The 24,149-nt window shown below is 44.5% G+C and overlaps 1 protein-coding gene across 8 annotated transcripts in view; it reads right to left on the bottom strand.

Moving 5' to 3' along the window:
• ANKRD45 (ankyrin repeat domain 45) overlaps positions 1-24,149 on the bottom strand; it is an 83,006-nt gene that overhangs the window by 26,487 nt on the left and 32,370 nt on the right. For 4 of the 8 annotated variants that reach the window (XM_075616694.1, XM_075616699.1, XM_075616696.1 and 1 more), the window contains exons 4-6: positions 20,232-20,326; positions 16,166-16,304; positions 15,057-15,204 (exon numbers count right to left, since the gene is read on the bottom strand). In XM_075616694.1, the coding sequence (XP_075472809.1) occupies positions 15,173-15,204; positions 16,166-16,304; positions 20,232-20,326 (266 nt within the window). In that variant the 3' untranslated portion in view covers positions 15,057-15,172. Of the gene's footprint in view, positions 1-2,357; positions 2,477-9,738; positions 9,907-15,056; positions 15,205-16,165; positions 16,305-17,697; positions 17,778-20,231; positions 20,327-24,149 lie in introns of those variants that run through there. The other 4 variants (XR_012804106.1, XM_075616697.1, XR_012804107.1 and 1 more) reach the window with 4 other exon arrangements.

Here is a 24,149-nt window from a genome sequence, read left to right as displayed (position 1 = left end):
TCTAGTTCCACCCACCGCCTCTTGTTCGGATCTGCGTGCCTCTGGATAATTTGGCTTAATTGTGCCGCTTTATAATAAGCTAACAAGCAAGGTACCGCTAGTCCCCCTTTGGAAGTAGGCCTCTTTAAGATACCTTTTGCAATTCGTGGGCTTTTTTTATTCCAAATAAATTTCATAATGTTAGACTGTAGGGAGAGGATGTCGGATTTCACTAAAGGTATTTGCAGGCTCTGGAAAAGATATAACATCTTTGGGAGGAGGTTCATTTTCACGCTATGCATCCTGCCAATCCATGATATGCCGCCCCTCATCCATGTCCTGAGATCCTCCCCCAGTGTCTTAATTAATTTGGGGTAATTTGCTTTGTAAAATGTTTTGTACTCCCTGGTGAGGTATACCCCTAAATATTTGATAGTGGAGGCTTGCCATTTGAAATTAAAGTTTATTTCTATTAATTTTTCCAATTATTTGGGTAAGTTTATATTGAGAGCTTCTGATTTTGTCTGATTAATTTTAAAACCCGAGACTTGGTTGAACTTTCCTAGGATCGCAAAAACGTTGGGAAGAGATGTGAGGGGCCTCGACAGTGTTAAAATCACATCATCGGCGTACAGAGCCACTTTATGTGTCTGCTCTCCAACCGTGATTCCTCCTATATCAGGGCTTCGTCTAATGTGCGCTGCTAGGGGCTCAATGCAGAGGGCAAGCAGCAAGGGGGACAGAGGGCAACCCTGCCTCGTTCCGCTACGGATGCTAAATTGTTCCGAAGGGAACCCGTGCCGTTGGGCCCTCATACAAAGCTAGTATGGCATTTAGCAGGCGTCCCTCGAAACCAAATGCCTTCAATGTCTCTTTTAAGTAGGGCCAGTCTATCCTATCGAAGGCTTTTTCTGCGTCGAGACTTAATACCATGGACTGGATGTTTTTTTGTTTGGCCAGATCAATCAAGTCTATAATCCTCCTGGTATTGTCCGCAGCCTGCCTGCCTTCGATAAACCCTACCTGATCTGGATGGACTAACCCGGGGAGGACGCTACCCATCCTGTTTGCTATAAGTTTGGAGAATATTTTAACATCCGAATTGATCAAGGAAATGGGCCGGTAGCTCTTGCAGTCTGCCGGGTCCTTACCGGGTTTATGGATCAGGGAGATTGAAACCTGTAGCATTTGTGTCGGGAAGGAGGCCCCTGCCAAAATTTCTTTAAATAGTTTTAACAGCCTGTTTTTTTTAGCTTATTGGCAAGTAAAGTATCTGGCTTGTTAGCTTTTTCGAAAAATTTACGTCTGGTCCATGCCATTTCTCTCTCTGCCTGGGCGGATAAGAGGAGATTGAGCTTAGTTTTAGTGTCTAATAGTTCTTTCAAACTTTGCTCTTGTTTAGTCGCTTTATGACGTTGCGAGAGATCTGCTAGCTTCTTTTCCAGATCTCTAATTTTGGCATCTCTCTCTCTTTTGCGTTTAGCTGCCAAATTAATTAAAATCCCTCTGAGGGTAGCCTTATGAGCCTCCCACAGTGTGGAATGTGCTGATACACTCCCCTCATTCTCCTTGAAATATTCCTCGATCTTATCTCCCACCTCCCTTTCTATATCTGGGATTTTTAGTAATAATTCATTTAGTTTCCAGTTCGCTTGAGGCCTGTCTAGCGGGATTAGTGTGCATCGCAGCTCGATAGATGCATGGTCAGTCCATGAAATATCATGTATCTCCGTGCGAGAGACCCCTGGAACCATTCTATTTGACACAAGGAAGTAATCTATCCTACTGTATCTGTTATGTGGATGTGAAAAAAACATGTACTCTTTCACCCCCGGATGTTGTTCTCTCCATATGTCAGAGTTGACAGTCTCTCATACCCTGGTTTATTGTTAATACGTCCCGTCTGTGAGTTGTGTGTGATTTAGTACATCTGTCCAGGTCAGGATGCAATGTCCTATTCAGATCCCCTGCTACAATGACGGTGCCTTTCGCTACTTTATTGAGCTGATGAAAAAATCTTTTAAAGAAGCCCCCCGCTTGCTCACAGGGAGCATAAATTGCCACCAATGTGATTGGCTGATCTCTAATGGTGCCCGTCACTATAACGTACCTCCCATCTTTATCTCTAAACGTCCCGTCCGTTACTAGTGGGATTTTGTTGTGTACTAGAATAGCCACTCCCCTTTTCTTGATCGATGCTGAGGCTAGAAAGCTCAGTCTAAAATTTTTAGCAAAAATTTTTGGGTAGCTATCCCTGGAAAAATGCGTCTCCTGCAGGAATAAAATCTCTTTACGCCTATAATCTTTAAACGCCAGTTTCCTTTTTGTTGGACTGTTAAACCCCTTTACATTGTGTGATATTAACACTATTTCGTTACTCATCTGTGGTCCTGGGCGCTTCTATCCGTGCTGTGTTAAAGGTGACTTGGCTGCCTTCCGATTTGTTGGGATCCCAATGAAGCCGGCTTTTCATCTCCGCTGGCCCGGTTGTAGGTGGCTGGAAGGGGGATGGGAAAAACAGAGGTTAGGAAACAAAAGGGAACATAAACACAGAACAACACTTAACACATAACATCTGAGCTCGACGCTAGGTCATATCCCCCCTGGCCTCAAGTCCATTGCCTCGGTGCTCTCCCCGCTCGTGGCGATCTTCTGATGTCCCGTCGCCGCCCGTGGCCTCCACCCCACGAGTTGACGCCCCGAGGACTTCGCCGGAAATCAGAGAGACCCCTCTCTCCAAACCCAGCCTGCGGTCCATACGAACTGACAAGCAGGATCGCACCCCTCCTCTCCTGCCCCGCTCCTAACTACCTTGTATTCAAAACCTTCTCTTAACTTCTATGAACCTATAGTTAACCTTTTACTAACCTCTGAACTGCTTCTACAAGCCTTCTTGTCCTACGTCCTACGCCCTGACTAATTCCTCGAATGTCTACTATCTCTACTAGAAGGTGCCAATCTCCATTGACCGGCTATGGCAGAAAACCCCCATTGACTTCAACGGCGGCGTCGCCCCGTTGAAAGTCTATGGCGGCGGATTCCCATAGCCGCCAACGGCGGCGGTTTGCCATTGAAAGTCTATGGCGGCGGAGCCCGTTGTTTTCAACGGGGATTTAGTGAAAAACCGTGATTTAATTTACAGCGGAGTTTTTTGTATTAAAATAAGAAACGGTTTTAAGTGTATTTGTGTATCTCCGGTTCCGATGGTCGTAGCAAGTTGAAAATTGGACCATAGGGTGTCCCAGTTCCGGCATTGAGAACTGGGAAGTTTGGACCTGCTGGACCCAACGGAACCAGATATTTTAATATGTTTATGTTTTATCTTTCATACTGTGTTTCAAGGTATGGGTAAAACCCAGAGGAAATTCCTTTGCATACCAGGGTAGCATATGGCCAGAAAGGCGACCCAATGTCTAGGACTTAAGTATGGTTCAAAGGATTTTGTCACCTCCACTGTTTGCATGGGGGCGGAGATTACTCAAACCAGAGCAGTCTTCAAGTGTTCCATTTCACACCTCACAACAAAGAATATCCTGCCAGGAATCCAATCTGGTAGACTAGCTGGCATTCCTGATGCAGAGGAGGGGTTACAGAAATGAGACCCCAGAGCTCTACTGCGCATGTACCAGCTAGCAGGGGGGCATGTATCAAAAGGTGTTCCCACGTTAATGAGTGGCTAGAGTTAATTGAAGACCAATCCACTGTACTTAATGTTAAGGATAGGGTACAAAAGGTTTATAAACTGTTGTCCATCCTTTATCCTTTGTCTGGTCTATACCATCTTGATTGCTGAGAGAAACGCTATGCAATGTCTTCATGCCAGAGGTCTTTCATGTCTTTGGTGTCTTGATGACTATGAAGAGTGCTGTATGAACTGCCAGTCCAGATATGACTGTTTCATGATTTCCATTTTAAGTAAGTGTCCATATTTTGCCTGTTATTTGTATATCTGTTTTGTTCACCTTTAACAAGGAATAAATTATATTTTATCATATCTAAGTCTCGTCCCAGTTCAAACCCAGTTATATATATTTTATATATATTTTGGTGTAACTTACAGCCTGCCATAAAGTCACCGTGACATCCACTTTAGTCTCTAATGTTCCGGTTCTCTCCCCAAGCCCTGTAACTTCTCTTTTCAAATCTTTTATCTCTGCTTGCAGCATCGATTTCAAGTCCTTGTAAAGCGTATTAAAGTCACATTGCCTCACTGGCCTCTGTGCAGCATTGTCCTTTTCTTCTTCATCTCCCTCCAGCTCTGTTTCAGAGCCTGTGTTTGAAATGGGTGCTATTTCTGCATCAGCACAGGCCGCCTGAGCTTTCACAAAATACTCAGGCATCCCCCTCTTACTTGGTGTTTTCACTCCTCTCTTTGACATCCTGAGACCTTTGTGTATCTTTAATGATATTTGGCGACGAAATCCATATATTTTTATAGGTTTTGAGTGCTTATATTATTCAACGGGGCTCAGAGCAGCTAGGTTATGCTACCATGCTCTTTGCCGTCGTAGCTCCGCCTCCGTTATGATTTTTTTAAAGTAATATGAAGGGCAGATTATTTAGATAAAGCCGCTACGTATAAAAAAAAACAAATCTAAGTTTAATGTTTCCCTTTAGGTCCAAAAGTGATCTCTGAGACTGCTTTTTAAATTCAAGTTGCCAGATAATGGTATATAACTTCTGCTTGGTATATTTGGTGCTTCACAAAGAGTGCCATGAACAGACTAACATTTCAGACCATTACATTACTTCTAATATAATTACAATGTTAGTATTGGGGCAATGGGAATGACAAAGCTGGTGATTCATCTTTCTTGAAGTAATAGAATTGATGTATATTGGAATAACTGTGTGTGAGTTGCACAGTTCCGCACTACGTAGGAAAGTATAGTTGTACAGAACAAACCTTAGCACATAACCCTTCTTATGAATAATAAAGTGACATAATTGTGATATACACACTCTGAAAATATAGGGGTAATGCCTACTTATTAGTATAACTAGAAAACATGCCTGCTAAGGATCATAACTAAAATGGAAATTCGTTCACTAATAAACTTTTTAAAAAAATATCTAATATCACTCTGTTTGAATGTAATTAATACTTGGAGTGAATCTCTTTAATCCCTTCTATGCCTCGTGGCCTAAAATGCAAAGCATTGTAGGCAACGAGAAGTTATAGCAGAATTGTGACAAACATCATGCAGAACGGTCTTATAACCATAATGGGATGATGTAGGTGTATAGGATATTGAGATTTGTAATAATGGAGGTGATGGAAATGTGGGAATGGAATATACCGTGATGGTCTGGTTGTCACGGTAGACCAAGCTTATTAACACTTTACCATCTTTAATGCCTGCAAAGCAACTCTGCAAGCGGGAGACCAGACAACCAGTACTGAGAGACGCTTCCTGGTCACATCAGTCAGGGGTTCAGTCTCAGTAATGGGCTGTGGGATACACTTTCTACAGTAGCTGGCGGTTCCTATAGAAGTCAGATGCCCGCCACGCACCCTGTGCCCTAGATGCAACACCTCTGCCATCTCTACTGAACACTTGGTGGGTTTAACAGCAAGCCCTGCCTCCCCAATCCTTGCTAGCACTGTTGCTACCTGTACTTGATGCGAATCCCATATCTGTCTAAATGCAACTATCTTCTCCCCGTATGCCCCTACATAACTCTGCACTCCCTCCAGTGCCCTACTGACCAGGTGTCGGAAGGTAGCCAGGGCATTCCTCATCCTGAATGGCATCCTAAAAAACTCACAGAGGCCACTCGGAATGCTGAAGGCTGACCCCCCTCCCCCCCCTAGCCTCCCTCTCTACATTGCCCTTCACCTCTGCTGATACCCTGTAGACATCACTATGCAGAGGGCGCAGATCACTTGTGAGCGCAGGATGATCTGTGCCATGTGCCCTGCCCAGCTGGTCCGAGAACAGAACCCAATGTTGTCCTGACCTAGCCCTGGCTACTGCTCCTGGCTGCCTACTCACCCGGCACACCCTAACTCCGCTAGCACCCTTCTAGGCGAACCTGTCCTAACAAATATCCCTAGCACTGCCTTAGCTACTCTCTGAAACAGTTTCCCCATTCCTGGTAACAGGTTCAGGAGCATCTGCACACAAACACCCGCTTTACCCTCTGGCTGGCAGGCATCCCTGGGTTGGCAGAGCTCTACCCCTGCCCCTGATGCCTCTGGCCAGGAGTAATGCTGCAACAGCTGGGCTCTCTCCTACCTGTCCACCTACGTCTAACCTGGTAGGTCCTGGGCCCCTACTCCAGAGCCCGCAATGCCACAGCAAGTGGTCTGACCCCCCGCTTTCCCGAGACGCAGACGCCCGCGGTCCCATACCGTCTAAGATGGGGTCAGCTTTCACCGCATCCCTAAATTCTGTTCCTAACACAAACCACCCACGCTTAGTCTCTAAGTCAGGGGAAACAGGAACAGGTAAAGGAAACACTAAGTCAGTCACTTGTTGCGACTCAGTAGTCTGGCTTACCTGTCTGGTCTCCTCAGAGACTGCTGGAACGGTTGGTCCCAAAAGCAGGGGGACAGCGGTTAATTCTGCTGCCATCCTTGATGACTGACTCCTAGGAATCGCTGCAACAGGAGCCAGTTCTGCAGTGAATACACAGGTAACATGCCCCAAGACATTGCAGAGGAAAACTGGCATCTAACCCAGGCAATACCCCCACCTCCCTCATGCCACGACCGGCACCCCAATCCTAAAAGACCCAGGCAACCTGGAGCGACTGCAGTCCTCCATCTGGCATGGTTACTCGCATCCCGGTGCCCGGGAGCAAATATCCTGGCTGGATAATATCTGGCCTGACCAGGGTAACGGTGGCCCCGGAATCCAGCAAGCCGTCTGCTTGCCGATCCCCAATGGTCACCCTCCGCAGATGCTTCCACCCATCCTGACTGATGCAACTTGATGTCCCTCCGTCTCCGCTGCTGGTCCCGGGGAAGCAAGGGCAGATCTCTCGGGGGACATCTCTGTGGATTGAATCCTCGGCTGGCCTTGGTTCCTCTGTGTGTGCCGGTCGCACACGGGCGACTGGCCGCGCAGCTTGGGAGCGTTGCCCCAGATGGGGTTCACTGGACCTGGCACGGTCCGGACATTCGGGTCTGATATGATGGACTCTGCTGCACTGGTAGCACCGTTTCTCATGCCTGAATTCCGCAGGCTTAGAACTGCTAGATGCTGTTACAGGCGGCTGTTCTCCGTTCACCAGCGGCGCATGAGGGGACACTTGTCCGTAAACCACTGCCAGCATGCGAATCCGCTCATCAGCTGTAGCGTGTGCCCCTCGTGAGGCAAGAAGTGCTGTTAGTCCAGAGTTAGGGGTCTCCGCAAGTACAGGAACAACTGACACTGCTGGCGCAATAATGTTCCCCGCAACCCCCAAACCCAGTCTCTCACCAACATCCCGGTATGTAGGTACCAGAGCTGTGCTGGCAAGCACAGAAATGCCTGCTTCATGCTGCTTCAAATCTTCCTCCAGCCGTGTCTTTGCCCAACCAGCCGTCGGTAACCCATACTCTTTACACCGGGCAGCAAGCCTGGCACGATCCCAGGACCAGAATTGTCCCACGCTCTGTCCATGATTCACCCACAGGCAACAAGAGAGGGCTAAAAGAGTGACTGTGTTATTCGCTTCTCTTGTAACTCATGTGTGTACTATCTCACGCTTTGGAGGAGCTCTTAACTGAGAGCCTCCCCACTATGATACAGTACCCCGCAAGATACTATATTATAGTTTCAATCAGGTCCCGCCACTGCCACCAGTTAAAATATAGCCTGTCACGGTAGACCAAGCTTATTAACACTTTACCATCTGGATCCTTTGATTGAATAAAGCATGAAATAAAATAAATTGTATTTATTCGCATAAAGAACACCCACATCTTGAATTAAAAAATTATCACAAATAACACTTACTGGAATGGGGTCAAATGAAATAAAATGTCCACGGAATGAAATCCACAGAAATCAAGTCTCTAGGCAGGAATTACCACACGTGAGGTTGCTGCACAAAAAGAGCCGTGTAACAGTCCTTGGCTAGGGGCACTAGCGGCAACCACTGTATCTCCGCCAAGAGTAAAATTTTCGTTCCCCCAATGCAGGATTAGTTAGCAAATCCTTAGTCCTTACGAATACTGGAAGCTGGATACAAATCTTTGGTTACGATGGAATCTTCTTTACATGATGAAACTCTTAGATGGAACTTCTTACAAGATGGAATTAACCCCTGACTGGCTGCGCCGGGCTTTTTAAAAACACCAAAAGCCTATCTTTACAGTCTGCAGCGAATCACTGTGTGGGAACCAACTATCTCACCTATAGCAGAGTTCTGCCAGGTTCTTCAAAAAACTGGCACAAAGCCTCAGTATCGCAACCGAGCATGTGCAACAAAAATATAATTTTCCGGCTCCTGGCCATTTCCCACTTAGCATATGGCATCATCCTTTCTTAATGAATGCTGCTCAGTCTGGGTATAAGGACAATATAACAGATGGACCAGTGAAATTCTCTTCCTTTTTCCCCTCCCTGTTACCAAAAGGTTAACACCTTCAAATCCTGCTAAGCATTTCAAAGCCCAGTATTACACACTCTAAGTCAACAAAAGGTTTATCACCTCTAGGACAAAAGTCTCTTTGAACTTTTAGCCATAGGCCCACCCTGAGTTTCTGCAGGACTAAAGTTTAAACCTATTAAATCTTGGGATATGGTTAAAACACACGCTCTTTTCCCCCTTATTCAAAACCATTGTTATCATAATTCATACATTTAACACATATGATATGATTTCCCCCATAACCCCTATACTGGATTCAGGGTACCTGGGCATTTATGTGGGTACCTCTGCTATACTGGGGAATACCTGCTATACCTGCAGATATATTTTAACCCCTTCAAACCCATTTACCTTTTATTTTAATAAAACAAACCTGCTCAGTCTTATACCTGACTGGTATGTGGGGGTAAACATTAACCCCTTATGCCCCGTGTAGGTTGTGGGTATTTTTCACACAGTCACAGTAATGCATACACAATGCCCGGGTCCAAGAGCTGACATTCTACATTTTAACTTAAAACCCCTATAACTCTCTTCACCTTATCCCTGGTGAGAGATGTACTGAACCCCACACTGGTGTCTAGGGTTTGGGCCTATTCCGAGAACCTTTAATGTAATTCAGTTCCCTGCCCGGTTTTACTGTCCTGGTTTTTGCTGAAGCAGGGGGATTTGGCGGTGAGCTGCAAACTGCGTTCTAGGGGGGATTTTGTCCAATGATCTGTGTTACTCATGTCCTCAGTAATCTGGGGGGGATTCCTGAGTACATGTTTCGGGGTATCGCGCAACAATGGCCCCCGTCTACCCAAACACACCGTCAACATGTTACCGTAAAATCACCCCTGAACCTCACGCCCTGCACATCCCCGCTGGCTGGCACTCCTGGAACAGTAAAACCACGTACATCTTTATTATACCAACAGTTATATACCACAATTGGGTTGAAGAGCTGACACTCACAATTCCCCAATATAGCTCAGGGGCACATTTCACACACTATTATACATTTTCAGGACTGCAGGCAGCTCTGGACTGCAGAACTGACACTTCACAGTCACCTTTTATGACTCAGGGGCCCCCCAGCTGGCATAATGCTTTAATTGGTGGCCTGGGGACCCCTTCACCGTCACACTGGTGTCGTTCAGTTAATTATTGAACAGGAGCTGCCCATTCTCTTACCAGCCCAGTTGAGGAATTGCACACACTCCGTCTTGTTATATCGTGCAGCTATTTCACAGGCTTTTTCTCCCCGGAAGTTCAAGGCCAGGATGTCGGTTCCCAGCTCTACAAGGGTCGTTAACACTTCCAGCTGTCCCCAGGCTGCAGCACAATGTATTGGTAAATACCCTGCAAAGTTGGACAAATGCAGTAACATATATTACAACACAGGAACACATGGTCCTTTGAGTTTCCCTCTGCCAGGTTCTAAATGAACACAACGCATTTATAGTTTAATAAAGCAATCTTCCAATCTACAAGTGATGAGGTATACACTGGATGTCCGTGAGCAACTCTCAATAAAGGGCCATGTTTTCTAAGTGGTGTTACGCATAAGATATTTCCGTGCCAGAAGACAGCTGGGAGCCCATTCCCTTGAATGTGCCATAAAGGATCATATTTACTGAACTGTTGTCGGACGTGTCTTATGGAGGAGCACTGCTGTAAATATGGCCCTTAGTGCAGGGGTTCTCAACTCCAGTCCTCAAGACACCCTAACAGGTCAGGTTTTCAGGATATCCCTGCTTCAGCACAGATTGTTCAATCAGTGGCTCAGTCTTCGATTGAGCCATCTGTGCTGAAGCAGGGATATCCTTAAAACCTGACCTGTTGGGGGGCTTTGAGGACTGGATTTGAGAGCCCCTCCCTTAGTGTGTCCCTCCCATTGAAGTGTGATATAGAAAATGGAATTGGAAGATCTAGTCACTTATGAGAGTCAAAGGTAACACAGTAGTAAAAGCTGAAGGGATTGACAGCTTATTAAGTCTATACATCAGAATTGAAGACCATAAATAACATATGGGGGGGGGGGGGAGCGAGGAGTTATTAGTGGTTTCCTGGCTGCAATACTGGTAATAAATCAGTGTGTTTTATTCTGCATCAGATTTATCAAAGGAAAAATCACAAAGGGAAAAGAGAGTGTGTGAATAGAAGTTTGTTTAGACACATTATTCTGTTTTGCTTGTGTCAAAGTGTTTCCTACATTTGCCGCAAATGAAAAATATCTCTTGTGAGCACATTCACGTCTCAGACAGGTCTGCAACCCTGCTTTTCACTGTTATCTCCTAGTGAACTAACTGCACTGCTACACCCATGCACTGTTATCTCCTACAGTGCTTCCACTGCATCAAGGGATTCTGGGAAATAACATGCAAATGAGCACACCGTGTTAACTTTTGCTTCAAATCCATTTTGACATGGACCCCATTTGCCGCAACTTCTTACCATGTATCCGTTTTATGTAGCTTAATAAATTATTTTTATATTCTTTCACTGTTGAGTTTTGATCTGGTATAGGAGCAGCAGTACTGCTGATGATTTTTTCTATCTTCTTACCAAACAAGTTTACATCACTTCTGACGTGGCCGATTTTAATTTTATTTATTTTTTACAGCAAAGAGCTTAAAGCATGAAGCAGAAACGCAAAATGTGATACATTCCCCTATAATTTGTGTATCCTGTAACTTCCCTGACTCTACCTAAATTGTAAGCTAACGTACACGGCGCAAAACATGAAGCAAAGGCCTTGATACATTGACACAAAGAAACGCGAGATACAGACAACAATTGTGCTCCAAAAGCACCTTGGTGCATCACCCTCCAAGTATTTCTAAAGTGATTCCTTTTTGCACTCTGTTTAGGCTCAGAAAATGAAAGGGCAGATATCTAATGGCCCCTTGTAATGGAGGCATGAGCTGGTGAAGTTTATCTCGCCTGTAACTTAAAAGGCATTATACGTAAATAAAAAAAATGAATGTTATTAGTCTTTATTAGGAATGTATTCAATTTCTTTTAGTTGGGGGCTAGTGGGCTAGGAGAGAGACAGAGTGAGTGAGTGAGACCCGTTATAGCACTGTAACAGGGGAGTAATCCCTGTTCAAGTAATGTGCCTTTAATCTAGCAGTGTGGTGGTTAATTGCTGGTAGTCAATTAATAAACACCACCTGCCTGATCTAGATTGCTTACAAAAGCCTGTCTGTTGAGACAGGAAGTAACTCCTTAGCTCTGACTGAGAGCTGAATTTTGGAGACAGAGCATTGTTCTTGAGTCTCCCAGGAGAGACTGACCAAGAGAACACACATCTCTGGAGCTGACCGGTCTTGAGCTCTGCCCAGCATAGCTGATTTCAAGACACCAAATAAGACTTCTAAACCTGGATGCTGATTTTCTGTGCACGCACGGGTGCGGTTCCAGGAGAGCAGAGAAGCTTACTCTACAGAAGCTAACAGATAAGACTTTCATTATTAAGAGACTGCTTATATCTGCTTATTTCATGCTATATGTTTTGGGGCTGCGAGACATGCGTGACTTAGGGAGTTGTGAATTAATTACATGGTATTTTCACTAGAGATACTCCCAAGTGAATAGAAGCTTTGTTCCCCCCCTGTGTTGGATGATTTCCTGATGAAAAGGAAAAGGCACAATAAAGCCTTATTATAATTTCACCTTATAAAAGCCTCCAATTGTGTACCTCTGTGAACGTCCGTCTACAAGCACGATCCAAGGTTTTTTTTTTATTTTAACATTCAATTTTTTATTGCCAACGGACAGACACACACACACACAATTGCTAGTGCAATTCTCTAACTGCTACACCACAGGGTTGGTGTGATGGATCTGACTCTATAAACAAACGTAACATCTACTGCACAGTGAAGTCCATCACCACATGAGAATATACCTTCAACACAACCATAGGGTTGCATAAGGAGGATAGCCTTACATCCCCACTGTGGTGTAGTGATTAGAGCATTGGACTGGTATATGACACGATCGAGGGTCCAAATCCCCAGCAGTACTGCACATAAGCAAATGTTTAAGGTGGCTCTATTCACTGTTGGGCTGTCATTGGTCAGAGAAGGGTCATGTGACCATCCCCTGCACTCGAAAGTCAAATTGAACTGTCTCCCAAGCACCAAGCTTGGGAGAGCGTACGTAAGCGCCACGCACCAAGCACGTGGACGCAGCCTGATGAAGCAGGGAGAGAGCTGCAGATGCCGGATATGTCCTTGCGGAACTGCGGCCATTTCGCAATCTCATTATTAGGACCCCGAGAGAGATATAGAAATATGTATTTATTTCATTTTCAAAGCCTACTCCAGGTTCAGATTGCAAAGCCCAAAATGTCGAAACACCTGTTTGTGAGTAGGTTTACTGGCTATGGACTTCTTTAACCCAGGCTGTGCTGAAAAGCTGTGTAATACGGCAGGCTTATGACACTGTGTGCTCATTTGCATGTAATTTCCCAGAATCCCTGGCTGCAGTGGAAGCACTGTATGCTAAGAGACAATAGTGAAAGGACCTGCTTGAGACATGAATGTGCTCACAAGGGGTATTTTTATTTGCTATTTTCTAAAGCAAAAGACATCTTAACATGGAATGTCCATTGACTGTTTAGGGTTAACCTAGGGTTACCATAATTCACCACTCAAAAGAGGGGACCCCAAGCCAGAACCACCATCACGCATGCGTGGTCGGCATCCGCCACGACCATGCATGAATGAAAGTCGAACGCACATGTGCGAGAGAGGAGTGCCTACTGCGCATGCACGAGCAAGGCACTCATCGCTTGTGCATGGCCGGCGGCTTTCGTTCACGTATGCGCGCGTGGCCACGCCGACTGCACTTGCACGAGCGAAAGCTGACAGCGTATGCGCGTGCGATGGGCGCTCGCACATGCCTGGTAGAAATCCCGGACATTTTTAGTCGTTTCAAAATTCCTCGCGGACAACGACTTTAACTTAAAAACCGGACATGTCCGGGAAAATACGGACTTCCGGTAACCCTAGATAACAAAACTTGTTATGAACTTTTTGTATCAAATTTGAGGCCGAACCAAAAAGGGTGAAAATCTCACAGTTTGCCAACGCATGCGAAAGGTTAGTTCATTTCTACTAATTTTAGTGGTTTTTAGAAACAGCTTCAGTTTTTAATTTCTTTGTAGGTTACTGTATCTGGTGAAACTTAGTCACCGCTTTCTTAATCACTTTTATGATGCATTTCCTATAGTACGTTCCGAGCTCCTTCTTTTTTTTTTTTTTTTTTTTTTTAAGTGAATTTGATTGAAAATTCTTTATTGAGGTTGTCACGTACGCGCTACTTGTGAGCATGTGCGTATATGAAAGGGGTCAATAACAACCAGAGATCCAATTGACTTACCTCTCCGCATGGCACTGAAAAAAAAAAAAAAAGAGCACCAACGCCCCACAAAACTGTCATACTACACCCCAATTACACTGCCACCGCCAGGATATTTTTAAGAACTTACTACAGGGATCTTTTCTTTTTGTTCTAAGAACTTACTACCTCAGAAATTCTCAGTCCCCCTTATACTGGAAAAAATTGTAATTAAAACAAAACCCAAATTTAGCAAAACGTGCCCGAAAATACGGTCACTCTCTTCAGAAAGGTACTAGGTTTAATTAGACCACAAAGACAGTACTTATTCAATTTTAGATTGAATATAACAAAAAGCACAGAGCTTGTTGCAGAACATAAAGATTACAAAAACATACAATATATAAAAGTAGGCAGTTTAGAAACGAAAAAGGAATAACACAGAAAACCTAATACATTACCAGCGAAATATATGAGATCCTTCAAGAGGCCGTGAAATAAGAACTATAAAAATCTACTCAAATCCCTTTTTTTTTTAAAGACACAACTTTGCTTCTGACAAACAATAGGCATGAGAGCCCATCTTTTGTGGCTTGTCATCTTATCTACCACTCATCATTCTTCGGATGACATTTTTATGGCTGCCTTCCCTAAGAGAGAGAATTATTTAATTCCCAAATAAATACCCCATAACTCTGCTTGTAATCACTAGGTCATTCAGAGGATTTTGTCACACGCATAGACACCCCTTTTTGATAGTCCCACTTTCAATCATGTGAAGGAATCTATTTATCAGATAGATGAAAGTGTTTTGTTTTCCCAGCTTTCAAAAATATCTAACTAATTTTCATGCTCGACTATTTTGATGAATAAATCCTGTCTCTCTAAATTATAATCACTTGCTTCTGCTCGATAACCCAGGGTGGATACCCATTGAACTTTCACAAACATGAGCAGTGGATCTGCATGCTGCATTCTTAATTAGCCAATCATAACACAATATTTTTAAGGGGGGGAGGGGATACAGATATTGCCACCTCCTTTAATGGTTTTATACATGGAGATGAAGACTTTTACATGGGTAGAATTTGCATTTCCTCTAGGCATCTGTGTAACAGGAGCACAAAGATCCCTGGGCTATGTTTTAATAAAAGTAGGCATGCTTATTGCTCCAATCCTTTTTATTTCTATTATTGAGTAAAAACCACAACACATTTTAGGGATGGACACGGCGTGAGGAATGTGCAGTAATTAAGGAGCACCCTGCTGTCGTTACATTTCAGGATTTAATTGTTTTCCTGGGCTCTGGTCCTGTAATAGAAAAAGAATAGGCACGTTACATAGACGAGGTTTGAAAAGACATGTCCACGTTCAACTTATGCTACATTTAGACCAAATACTTTATCCTATATTTGTACTTGCAGTACGTTGATAGAGAGGAAGGCAAACAAAACCCCAGTGAAATATCTCTCATAAGGGGAAAAATAAATCCCTGCCTGACTCCAAGAATTGGCAGTAAGATTACTCCATGGATCAACATCCGTCTCATGTTCACTTATTTGGTATAATATCCCTGTATACCTTTCTAAAAAGATGTCCAACCTTTTTTGGAAGATATCTATTGTATCTACATAGATATTGATCAGCGATGGACAATTAGAAAGTATGCAGATAAATCTTTCAGACCTACAGCCAGTGAAGGGGTTCAAATACACACAACCCCCTCCTCACTTATTTGTATATATTCAGTGGGCCCCTACCATATTACAATAGACTGTGGTTTATATTACAGATGAACAAACTTTACCCACACCAGTAAAAATGGGTTAATCAAAAGCTGCCCCATACCCAACGGTCCACTGTGGTAAGTGTGAAGGACCCTGCCCCTCAGACTAATTCTTAGGCTATTTATGAAGATGATTATTTGCTCTTGTACATTGTGCATGAATTTTGTTTTATGCCTAAAATGTGTGGTAGCTGTTTATGTATCTTACATAGTTAAATGCCATATCTAAACTAATCCTTGAAGAATTTAAGGATTATTTGTCATTTTTGGATACAATCCCTTTTGGACTAAAGGGTGGCTAACTCCAGTCCAAGGGTAACAAACAGGTCAGGTTTTCAGGATATCCCTGCTTCAACACAGGTGGCTCAGTCAACGACAGCCACCTGTGCTAAAGCAGGGATTTCCTTAACCTGATCTGTTGGTGGCCCTTGAGGACTGGAGTTGGCCACTCTCTCTTACTTTAATCCCAAACAAAGCTCCTCTTACTTGGGGCGTTGAGTTTGGTGAAGATGGGCTGCATAATGCTTTCCAATTGTTGCCTCTGTTCCAGAAAGTCTTGCATTGTTGGATTGTGGGTGCTCTCTAACCATTCATTCTTGGTTTTGCAAGCATGGATAGCCTGGTTCTGAAAGGGATGAAGCAGACATAAGAGACCTCATAGTATAATAGGCCCCGCTTTACAGCGTTCCGCTCATACAGCGTTTCCCAATATATACCCATATTCATTAGGTTTGGCACTTGTTCTGTTCTTCTGGCGATTTTCAGCATGACGTGCACAGCAGCAGAGTACCCGGTCGTCACTAAGCAACAGTTTAAGCGCGTGCGCAACTCCTTGTCAGATGCCATTTGTCAGCGAAAAAGTCGGTTTACAGCTCTGCATCTCTGTTTTCAAAGGTACAATACAGTAGGGTCCCGCTTTATAGCTATTTCCGCTTTGCGGCGGCGGCCTGGAACCCGCCGTATGAGAGCGGCCCTACTGTATATGCAGATTATGTGCCTTGATGTAACATGTGGCTCAGGACACGTTTTTAAAGCAGAGACACATCTCTCCCTTGCGCTACCCCCACCACTGTGTGTGTGTGTGTGTGTGTGTGTGTGTGTGTGTGTGTGTGTTAATAATGAAGTCACTGGGAAGTATTTTGAGAATCAGGATTCAAAGGGGGAGGAGGGGGTTTTCTGTTAGGGGGCATTGCAGTGAGTAAAGACACTGACTGGCACAGAGTTTGAAGTAGGGGAACCTGGTTCAATTCCCGGTGTCGGATCCTTGTGTAAAAGCAAGTCACTTTATCTCCCAGTGCCTCAGTCACCAAAAACATAGATTGTAAGCTCCACGGGGCAGGGACCGGTGCCTGCAAAATGTCTCTAAAGCGCTACGTAATACTAGCCGCGCTATATAAGAACATGTTAGTAATATGCCATACTTAAGCCACTGCTGGGGTTGGCTGCTATATAATAAACACAGATCTACTGTGATACAAACTTGTGTAGGTGCCAAGTTTTAAAGCAATAAAACAGATATGCAAATTATAAAATCTCTATTCGCGGACGATATAATACTGACACTAGCCAACCCTGTGATCTCCCTTCCCAACGTTCATCACCAGCTAGTTTATCTGGGAATCAAGTTGGCAAATTCATACCAAACACTTTATATCAAAGCAACTACCAACCCCTATTTGAAAAAATAAAACAGATCTACAGATGGAATAACCTCCAGATTTCTTGGTTGGGCAGAATTGACTCAGTAAAGATGAATATTCTACCAAGACTCCTATATTTTTTCCAGACAATCCTGATAACGCTAGCTGAACGTAAAAATATACAAAATAGAGTTTTCCAGTTTATTTGGAAGGATAAGCGACCGAGAGTGGCACGGTCAGTAATGATGACCCCAAGAGCGAGCGGGGGCATGGGAGATAAATATTATCACACAGCCCAATTGAAACAAGTGGTGATGTGGAACAACGATCCGGCAACTTCATGCTGGTTGGGAATAGTCTTTCTATGCGAGTCCTCACTCTCTGGCGTCGGTTCTTTGGTCTGGGACTGGGGGAGAGAGGCTTGTGGGAAGGTTTAAATTGGGATCGATGAGATGTACCTGGGAAATTTGGTTAAAAACAAAACAAAATACTCTGTATTCATGTCCATCGTTATTAAACCCCCCTATTTGGCAACCCTGAGTTCCCCCCTGGGTGCACAAAAATGATTCCAAACAATTCAAGGAGTTAAATATCGTAACTGCAGCTGACCTAGTGGAAGGAGGGAGGCCTCTAACCTACCAGGAGATGCAACTAAAATACCAAGCACAGGACGTTCAAATATTCAGCTACCTACAGATTAGACCAGCGGTGTGCAAACTGGGGGGTCAGGGGTCGCGAGACTGAGAGCGGGGGGTGTGGGGTTTCCAGAGACCCTGGGCGATTCCCAAAGGCACTTAAATTAAGTGCCGGGGAAGCGACAAGGCCTCTGTAAACCTAACTTACCTTGGCTTCGGCGGCTTCTCACACATGTCGCAATGGCAATGTGACGTCATAACGGAGATGAGGGGACCGCCGGCAGTGTGGCGCAGGGAAAAAAGTTTGCGCCCCCCCCTGGATTACACATTTCCTGCTGACAATATCGCAGAAATCGAGCTTTCCAGATCTAACAAAATTTGAGAGACTATGCAGAAAGGGTCTGTATCAGAAGGGGTTGATCTCGGAGATATACACGGGAATAGCATCGACAACAGCCACCCAAAATCATAACTATATGTTGTAATAGGCTGAAGACCTCAATATAGAAATAGATAGGGAAGTCTGGGAGGATGTCTGGGAATCGGCAGCCAAAACATCAATTTGAACTACAAAAGAAAATATATACAAAATTCTATTTCAATGGTATCTAACGCCGAGTAGGCTGAGCCAGATCTTCCCAGGTGCATCTGACCTCTGTTGGAGGGGGTGTGGCGCGAGAGGAGATATGGTACACATATGGTGGGCGGGTCCAGAATATGTTACAAGAAATCACAGAGCTGAGAGTTCCCCTGGACTCTCTGACCTTTTTCTTGGCCAAACCTATTGAAGAGTTACCGTCTCCGATGAGAAAACTAGTATCCATTGTTCTTACAGCAGCCTGCTGTTCCATAGCGGCTGCATGGAAGAAGTTAAATGTTCCGTCCAGGTATACGATAATTAAGAGAGTGAATGAGGTCAAACTCATGGAAAAGCTCTCAGCTCAATTGAACCGGGCATCAAACGGGCAATGGATGGAAGGGAAGTAAACATAATTATGCCCCTTTACAAAGCGTTAGTAAGACCACACCTTGAATATGGAGTACAAATTTGGGCACCAATACTAAGAAAAGACATTATGGAACTAGAGAGAGTGCAGAGAAGAGCCACCAAATTAATAAAGGGGATGGACATTCTAACTTATGAGGAGAGACTAGCTAAATTAGATTTATTTACATTAGAAAAGAGGCGTCTAAGGGGGGATATGATAACTATATATAAATATATTCGGGGACAATACAAGGATCTTTCAAAAGAACTATTCATCCCACGGGCAGTACAAAGGACTCGGGCCATCCCTTAACGTTGGAGGAAAGGAGATTTCACCAGCAACAAAGGAACGGGTTCTTTGCAGTAAGGGCAGTTAAAATGTGGAATTCGTTACCCCTGGAGACTGTGATGGCAGATACAATAGATTTGTTCGAAAAACGGTTGGACATCTTTTTAGATGGGGAAAGGTACACAGGGATATACCAAATAAGTATACATGGGAAGGATGTTGATCGAGGGGTTAATCTGATTGCCAATTCATGGAGTCAGGAAGGAATTTATTTTTCGGCTTATGAAATATAATTGGATGATATGACACTGGGTTTTTTGTTTGCCTTCCTCTGGATCAATAGGTAAGTATAGATATAGGATAAAGTATCCGTTGTCTAAATTTAGTATAGTTTGAACTTGATGGACCTACGTCTTTTTTCAACCTCATCTACTATGTAACTATATGTAACTATGAACCAAAAATTGGAACAATATTACAAAATTTGGGAACTATGGACCCTGTCCTAGAACCTGCCCTTTGTAAGCTTCACAGAAAAGAGGGAGACCAAATATATAGAATCTCTATCGACCCTCAAGTCCTGGCTCTGGTCGGAAGCAGTCCTCCACCCCTCCGCCTTCTTCCCCCTCAGCCCTACCCCTCCCCCTCTAAACCCATACCCTCATCCTCTCACTCTCTCCCTCTGTCAATCCCCCTCTTTTTCTATCCCTATTCTTTGATATAAAGAAAAGACTAGTACGGTACCAGCAAAAGCCAAAATGAAGGGTATTAGTTAACCTGACTGTAAAACGCAAAGACAGAGGTAGAGAGAGTCTGAAGAGATATAATATACTAGAATCCATGTAATAAGTCTACAAATGTATAAGTACTGTACCTATGTTAAAAACGCCTAAACAACTAGTTCTGTTATACAAAAAAAACAATAAAAAAAGAAACAAAAAACAAAACAGATATGCAGAGACATTTAAGAGGAGCAGAGAACTTCCAAGTGCCTAAATACCTTCTCCGCCTTGAGTAGTCTGCCTTGCACTATTTCTGGATCTGCGATGGTCTGTTGGATGAGACTAATGTACGTCTTTAAGGCCAGTTTAGCTTCTGCATGAAGAAACAGAAAATCACTTGCATTACACTATGGTGGTGAATAGTCATTATAAGGGCTGGGCCTTGGGGGCGGGGGGGGGGGGGGGGAAAGAGTACTATACAGGCTTTCCTCGTTTTACAACGCTTCGTTTTACAACGCATGGCTTATCTAACGCTATGCAATGCATACCTATGTTCATTTTTACAACGCCAAAACGGCTTATCCAATGCTCTTACGACGCTTTGCAACGTTGTTTATGTGTATGTGTATATATATATAGCCTGGCCTTCGGCAGCTATTGCTGTTTCTGGGCCTTTCCTCTGTCAGTCCTGTTAGTACAGGCAGTGGAAAGGTTAATTTCTTCAGTTGGCCTGCATGTGCATTTCAGCCTTGAAGATTGTAGCAATATTCAAGGGTGGGTCTTGCAATATGAGGATGTCAATCCAAGGGGTGGATATTGGTTGGAACGCCCCCAGCTGTGTGTGGACCAATCTGTATCCAGCTCTGGCTTTTAATGAGTCAGAGTTAGAGACACTCCCCAAGGATGTTCAAATTGGGACATGCCTCCTAAATTAGAGTGTCAGTCAGTTAGTCTGTGAGTACCGAGTTAGAGAGTGAGTGATTCCAGGAACTCTCTCATCCTCCACCCATACCTGGGTTGGAGGGAAGGGGGCAAAGAAGACCATGCTGCTAGTCAGGGCTCTGAGCTAGAGAGAAAGGAATGATCATGACAGACTGTGCTATGTGCTGGAATTATATGCTGCAATAAACTACAGAAAGACATTGCTGTGTGGATCCCTGTCTCTGGTATGTGAAGAGTGTCAGTAGGGGTCCCTCCTCTGAAGACCCCAGAGGATCCCTACTGGCTGGATGCACTGCACCACCCAGAGATGACAAGACCAAGGTAACCTGTCCCCCTTCCTGTCCCTGTCCTGGTTCTCCCCACAACACCGCGGAGCCCTCAGCCCTCCTGTTACGAGCAGGTATGCAGCACCAATACACCTGAGAGCAACCTGAGCAGGAGTGTACCCCCCCTAATCTCACTTAGGGTGGGGGATAACAGGGTTACATTTGGAGGCGCTGCTGAGATGCGGACTGCTTCCCAGGACAGGACAGGTTTTACCAACGGGACAAGTTTTCAGAGACAGTGGACCATGCAGCAGTGTTTGGGACTTTTGTATGCAGCACAGAGCAGCAAACAGTCTCTCCAGCGAGGGAATCTCTCCCTGAAGCTTCCCCAGGGAGGGGTTACCCTACCTAAGACGACCTTTTGCAATGTTGGGGCTACTCCCTGGTGGCTATTTACCAGTTGACCAGAGGAAGTATGAGTATCCACTTGCACTCCAAGGGGACAGGGGCTCTGAGGTGCTATAGAGATCCCTGTGTACCCATCTATGAAGAAAAGTGGGAGCCGGTTCCCGAGGCTGCACCGGGGAGCTGGCGGCCCCTTATTGGCACTGCAGTTGGGGCGACTTCCTTGAGGCGACACCAGGGAAGCGTGGTTACCCTTCTGCAACCACCCCGAAGATGGAGGTAAGGGGTCAGGGACTATGATGACAGAGGCTCTCTAGGTCCCTGTGCACCCAGCAATAAGAGTTTATTGCGGTCCCTGTTGTGAGGGTTGCCTGAAGCTACCCCAGGGCGCATGGGAATCAAAGAGTGCAGGGACAGAACTGTGCTTTGTGTGGCTCCGTACAGAGATACAGGGAGCCACACCTGTGTTCACGGCTCCTTACTGGGATAAGGGGCTACGACTGAACACAGAAAGAATCGTGCTTTGTGTGACTCCTTACTGGGATAAGGGGCAAACGTCTGTGCTGGACTTTGTTACTACATCAAAATGGTGGTTCCTGCTCCTAACAGGGACGCCATGTGCTCTAAAAATGGCGGCTCCAGATCACTGGGGGCCGTATGGACTCTGATTGTGCTCAAAATGATGCTTCCCGCCTTACCAGGGAAGCCATGTGCTCTTCTGCAAAAGCTATCTCCACTTGCAAGCTTTTGCTGATCTACAGCTTGCAGAAAACTGCGGGAACTATTGAAACTCCTCCCCCTTTGCTTGCTCTGGATTGGACTGTATGATTTACCAGGGGGAGGAGCTGAGTGTGTCTGAAGGAACCCACAGGAAGTGAGGAGCCAGACGCACGTGTACTACAGAGACAGCAGTTGTGCCTTTACTGTTGTCTGCTTGCCTATACCTATAGAGAACTGTGGGCAAGTCTACGAATTTACCGGAGGAGTCCTAGTTATCCGGGACTCCCCTGAGAACCAACTGCTCGGAGTCTGCCCGTTATGCGATTACCCAGGCGACTCACTTCATCTCATGGGAAGTTGCTCCGCTTGCCGTGTACCTTGTACCTTACCTGCGGGCTAGGCTCGATGGCCCCGCAGAACCGGACTTTGTTATGAGCACTGGGGAGCTGCGCACCTTATACACCCTGGTGCGAAAGTTGTCCCAGTTGGCGCAAATGTCTGCAAAGAAGACCATGCTGCTAGTCAGGGCTCTGAGCTAGAGAGAAAGGAATGATCATGACAGACTGTGCTATGTGCTGGAATTATATGTTGCAAAAAACTACAGAAAGACATTGCTGTGTGAATCCCTGTCTATGGTATGTGAAGAGTGTCAGTGGGGGTCCCTCCTCTGAAGACCCAAGAGGATCCCTATTGGCTGGAGGCACTGCACCACCCAGAGATGACAAGACCGAGGTAACCTGTCCCCCCTCCTGTCCCTGTCCTGGCTCTCCCCACAACACCGCGGAGCCCTCAGCACTCCTGTTACCAGCAGGTATGCAGCACCAATACACCTGAGGAGTTTACCCCCCCCCCCAAATTCACTTAAGGTGGGGTATAACAGGGTCACATATATACACAACGTTGCAAAGCATCGTAAGAGCATATATATATATATATATATATATATATATATAATACTATATATTAATTATTGTTATATTATATATATAATACATTATATAATTTGTGTGTGTGCTGCATATCTTATTGCCTGCGTAAAATATTTGGTGTATTTTAGTGTTAAAAATGCCTTCAGGAACGGAACCTTTCATTTAAACAGTGTTCCTATGGGGAAATGTGTTTCGCTTTACAACGTTTCGCTATCCAACGCCATTTTGAGTAACGCATTGTGTCGGATAACCGAGGACTGCCTGTACTATAATATTTAAAACACACACCTTCAGAAGACCCTTCACATTTAACCCTGGTACATAACGGCTCATATTTACAAAGTGGTGCTAAGCCACAAAACACCTTCTGGTGCAGGAAGACACATTACTGACATTTCACCCGAAGTGCAAGCAACTCCCACTGCCCAGTGAAATAGAAGCAAAGTAACCAAAACAGTATTGAACAAAGTCTCCTTGTTGAAAAACTAGTGCATTTTAATAAAAATTATTAACGAAAAAAGTCCCACTGAAAAGCAATGGGATTGTTTCAAGCAGGGTGTGTTAGATATATATATATCTATATATATATATATATATATATATTATACTAGCTGATATACTCGGCGTTGCCCGTGATGTAAATCCGTAATAGGTAGTTTTAGTTATAAATAGGGGAACAATAGGTTGACTATTTGGTGGAAAGGTTGTATAATAATGTTGAAAAGAAACATGGAAGAAAATGTAATACGATGTTGTTTAAAAATGGTTTATTGTAAACACACCACAGTACAATGTATATTTTGGTGACATAATTGATGTAAACATGTGAAAGGGGAGTGCGGGCGTATATATATATATTATTTATAAAACACACAATCAATATTCTCATCCATCAAACCTGTTCCTTTAATAACACCATGTTTATTATTTAAAC

This window comes from Ascaphus truei, chromosome 10 (genome assembly GCF_040206685.1).
Source record: "Ascaphus truei isolate aAscTru1 chromosome 10, aAscTru1.hap1, whole genome shotgun sequence".
NCBI classification, from domain to species: domain Eukaryota; kingdom Metazoa; phylum Chordata; class Amphibia; order Anura; family Ascaphidae; genus Ascaphus; species Ascaphus truei.
Note: the sequence above shows the minus strand (reverse complement) of the source record. Positions and strands in the feature narration are given on the sequence as shown.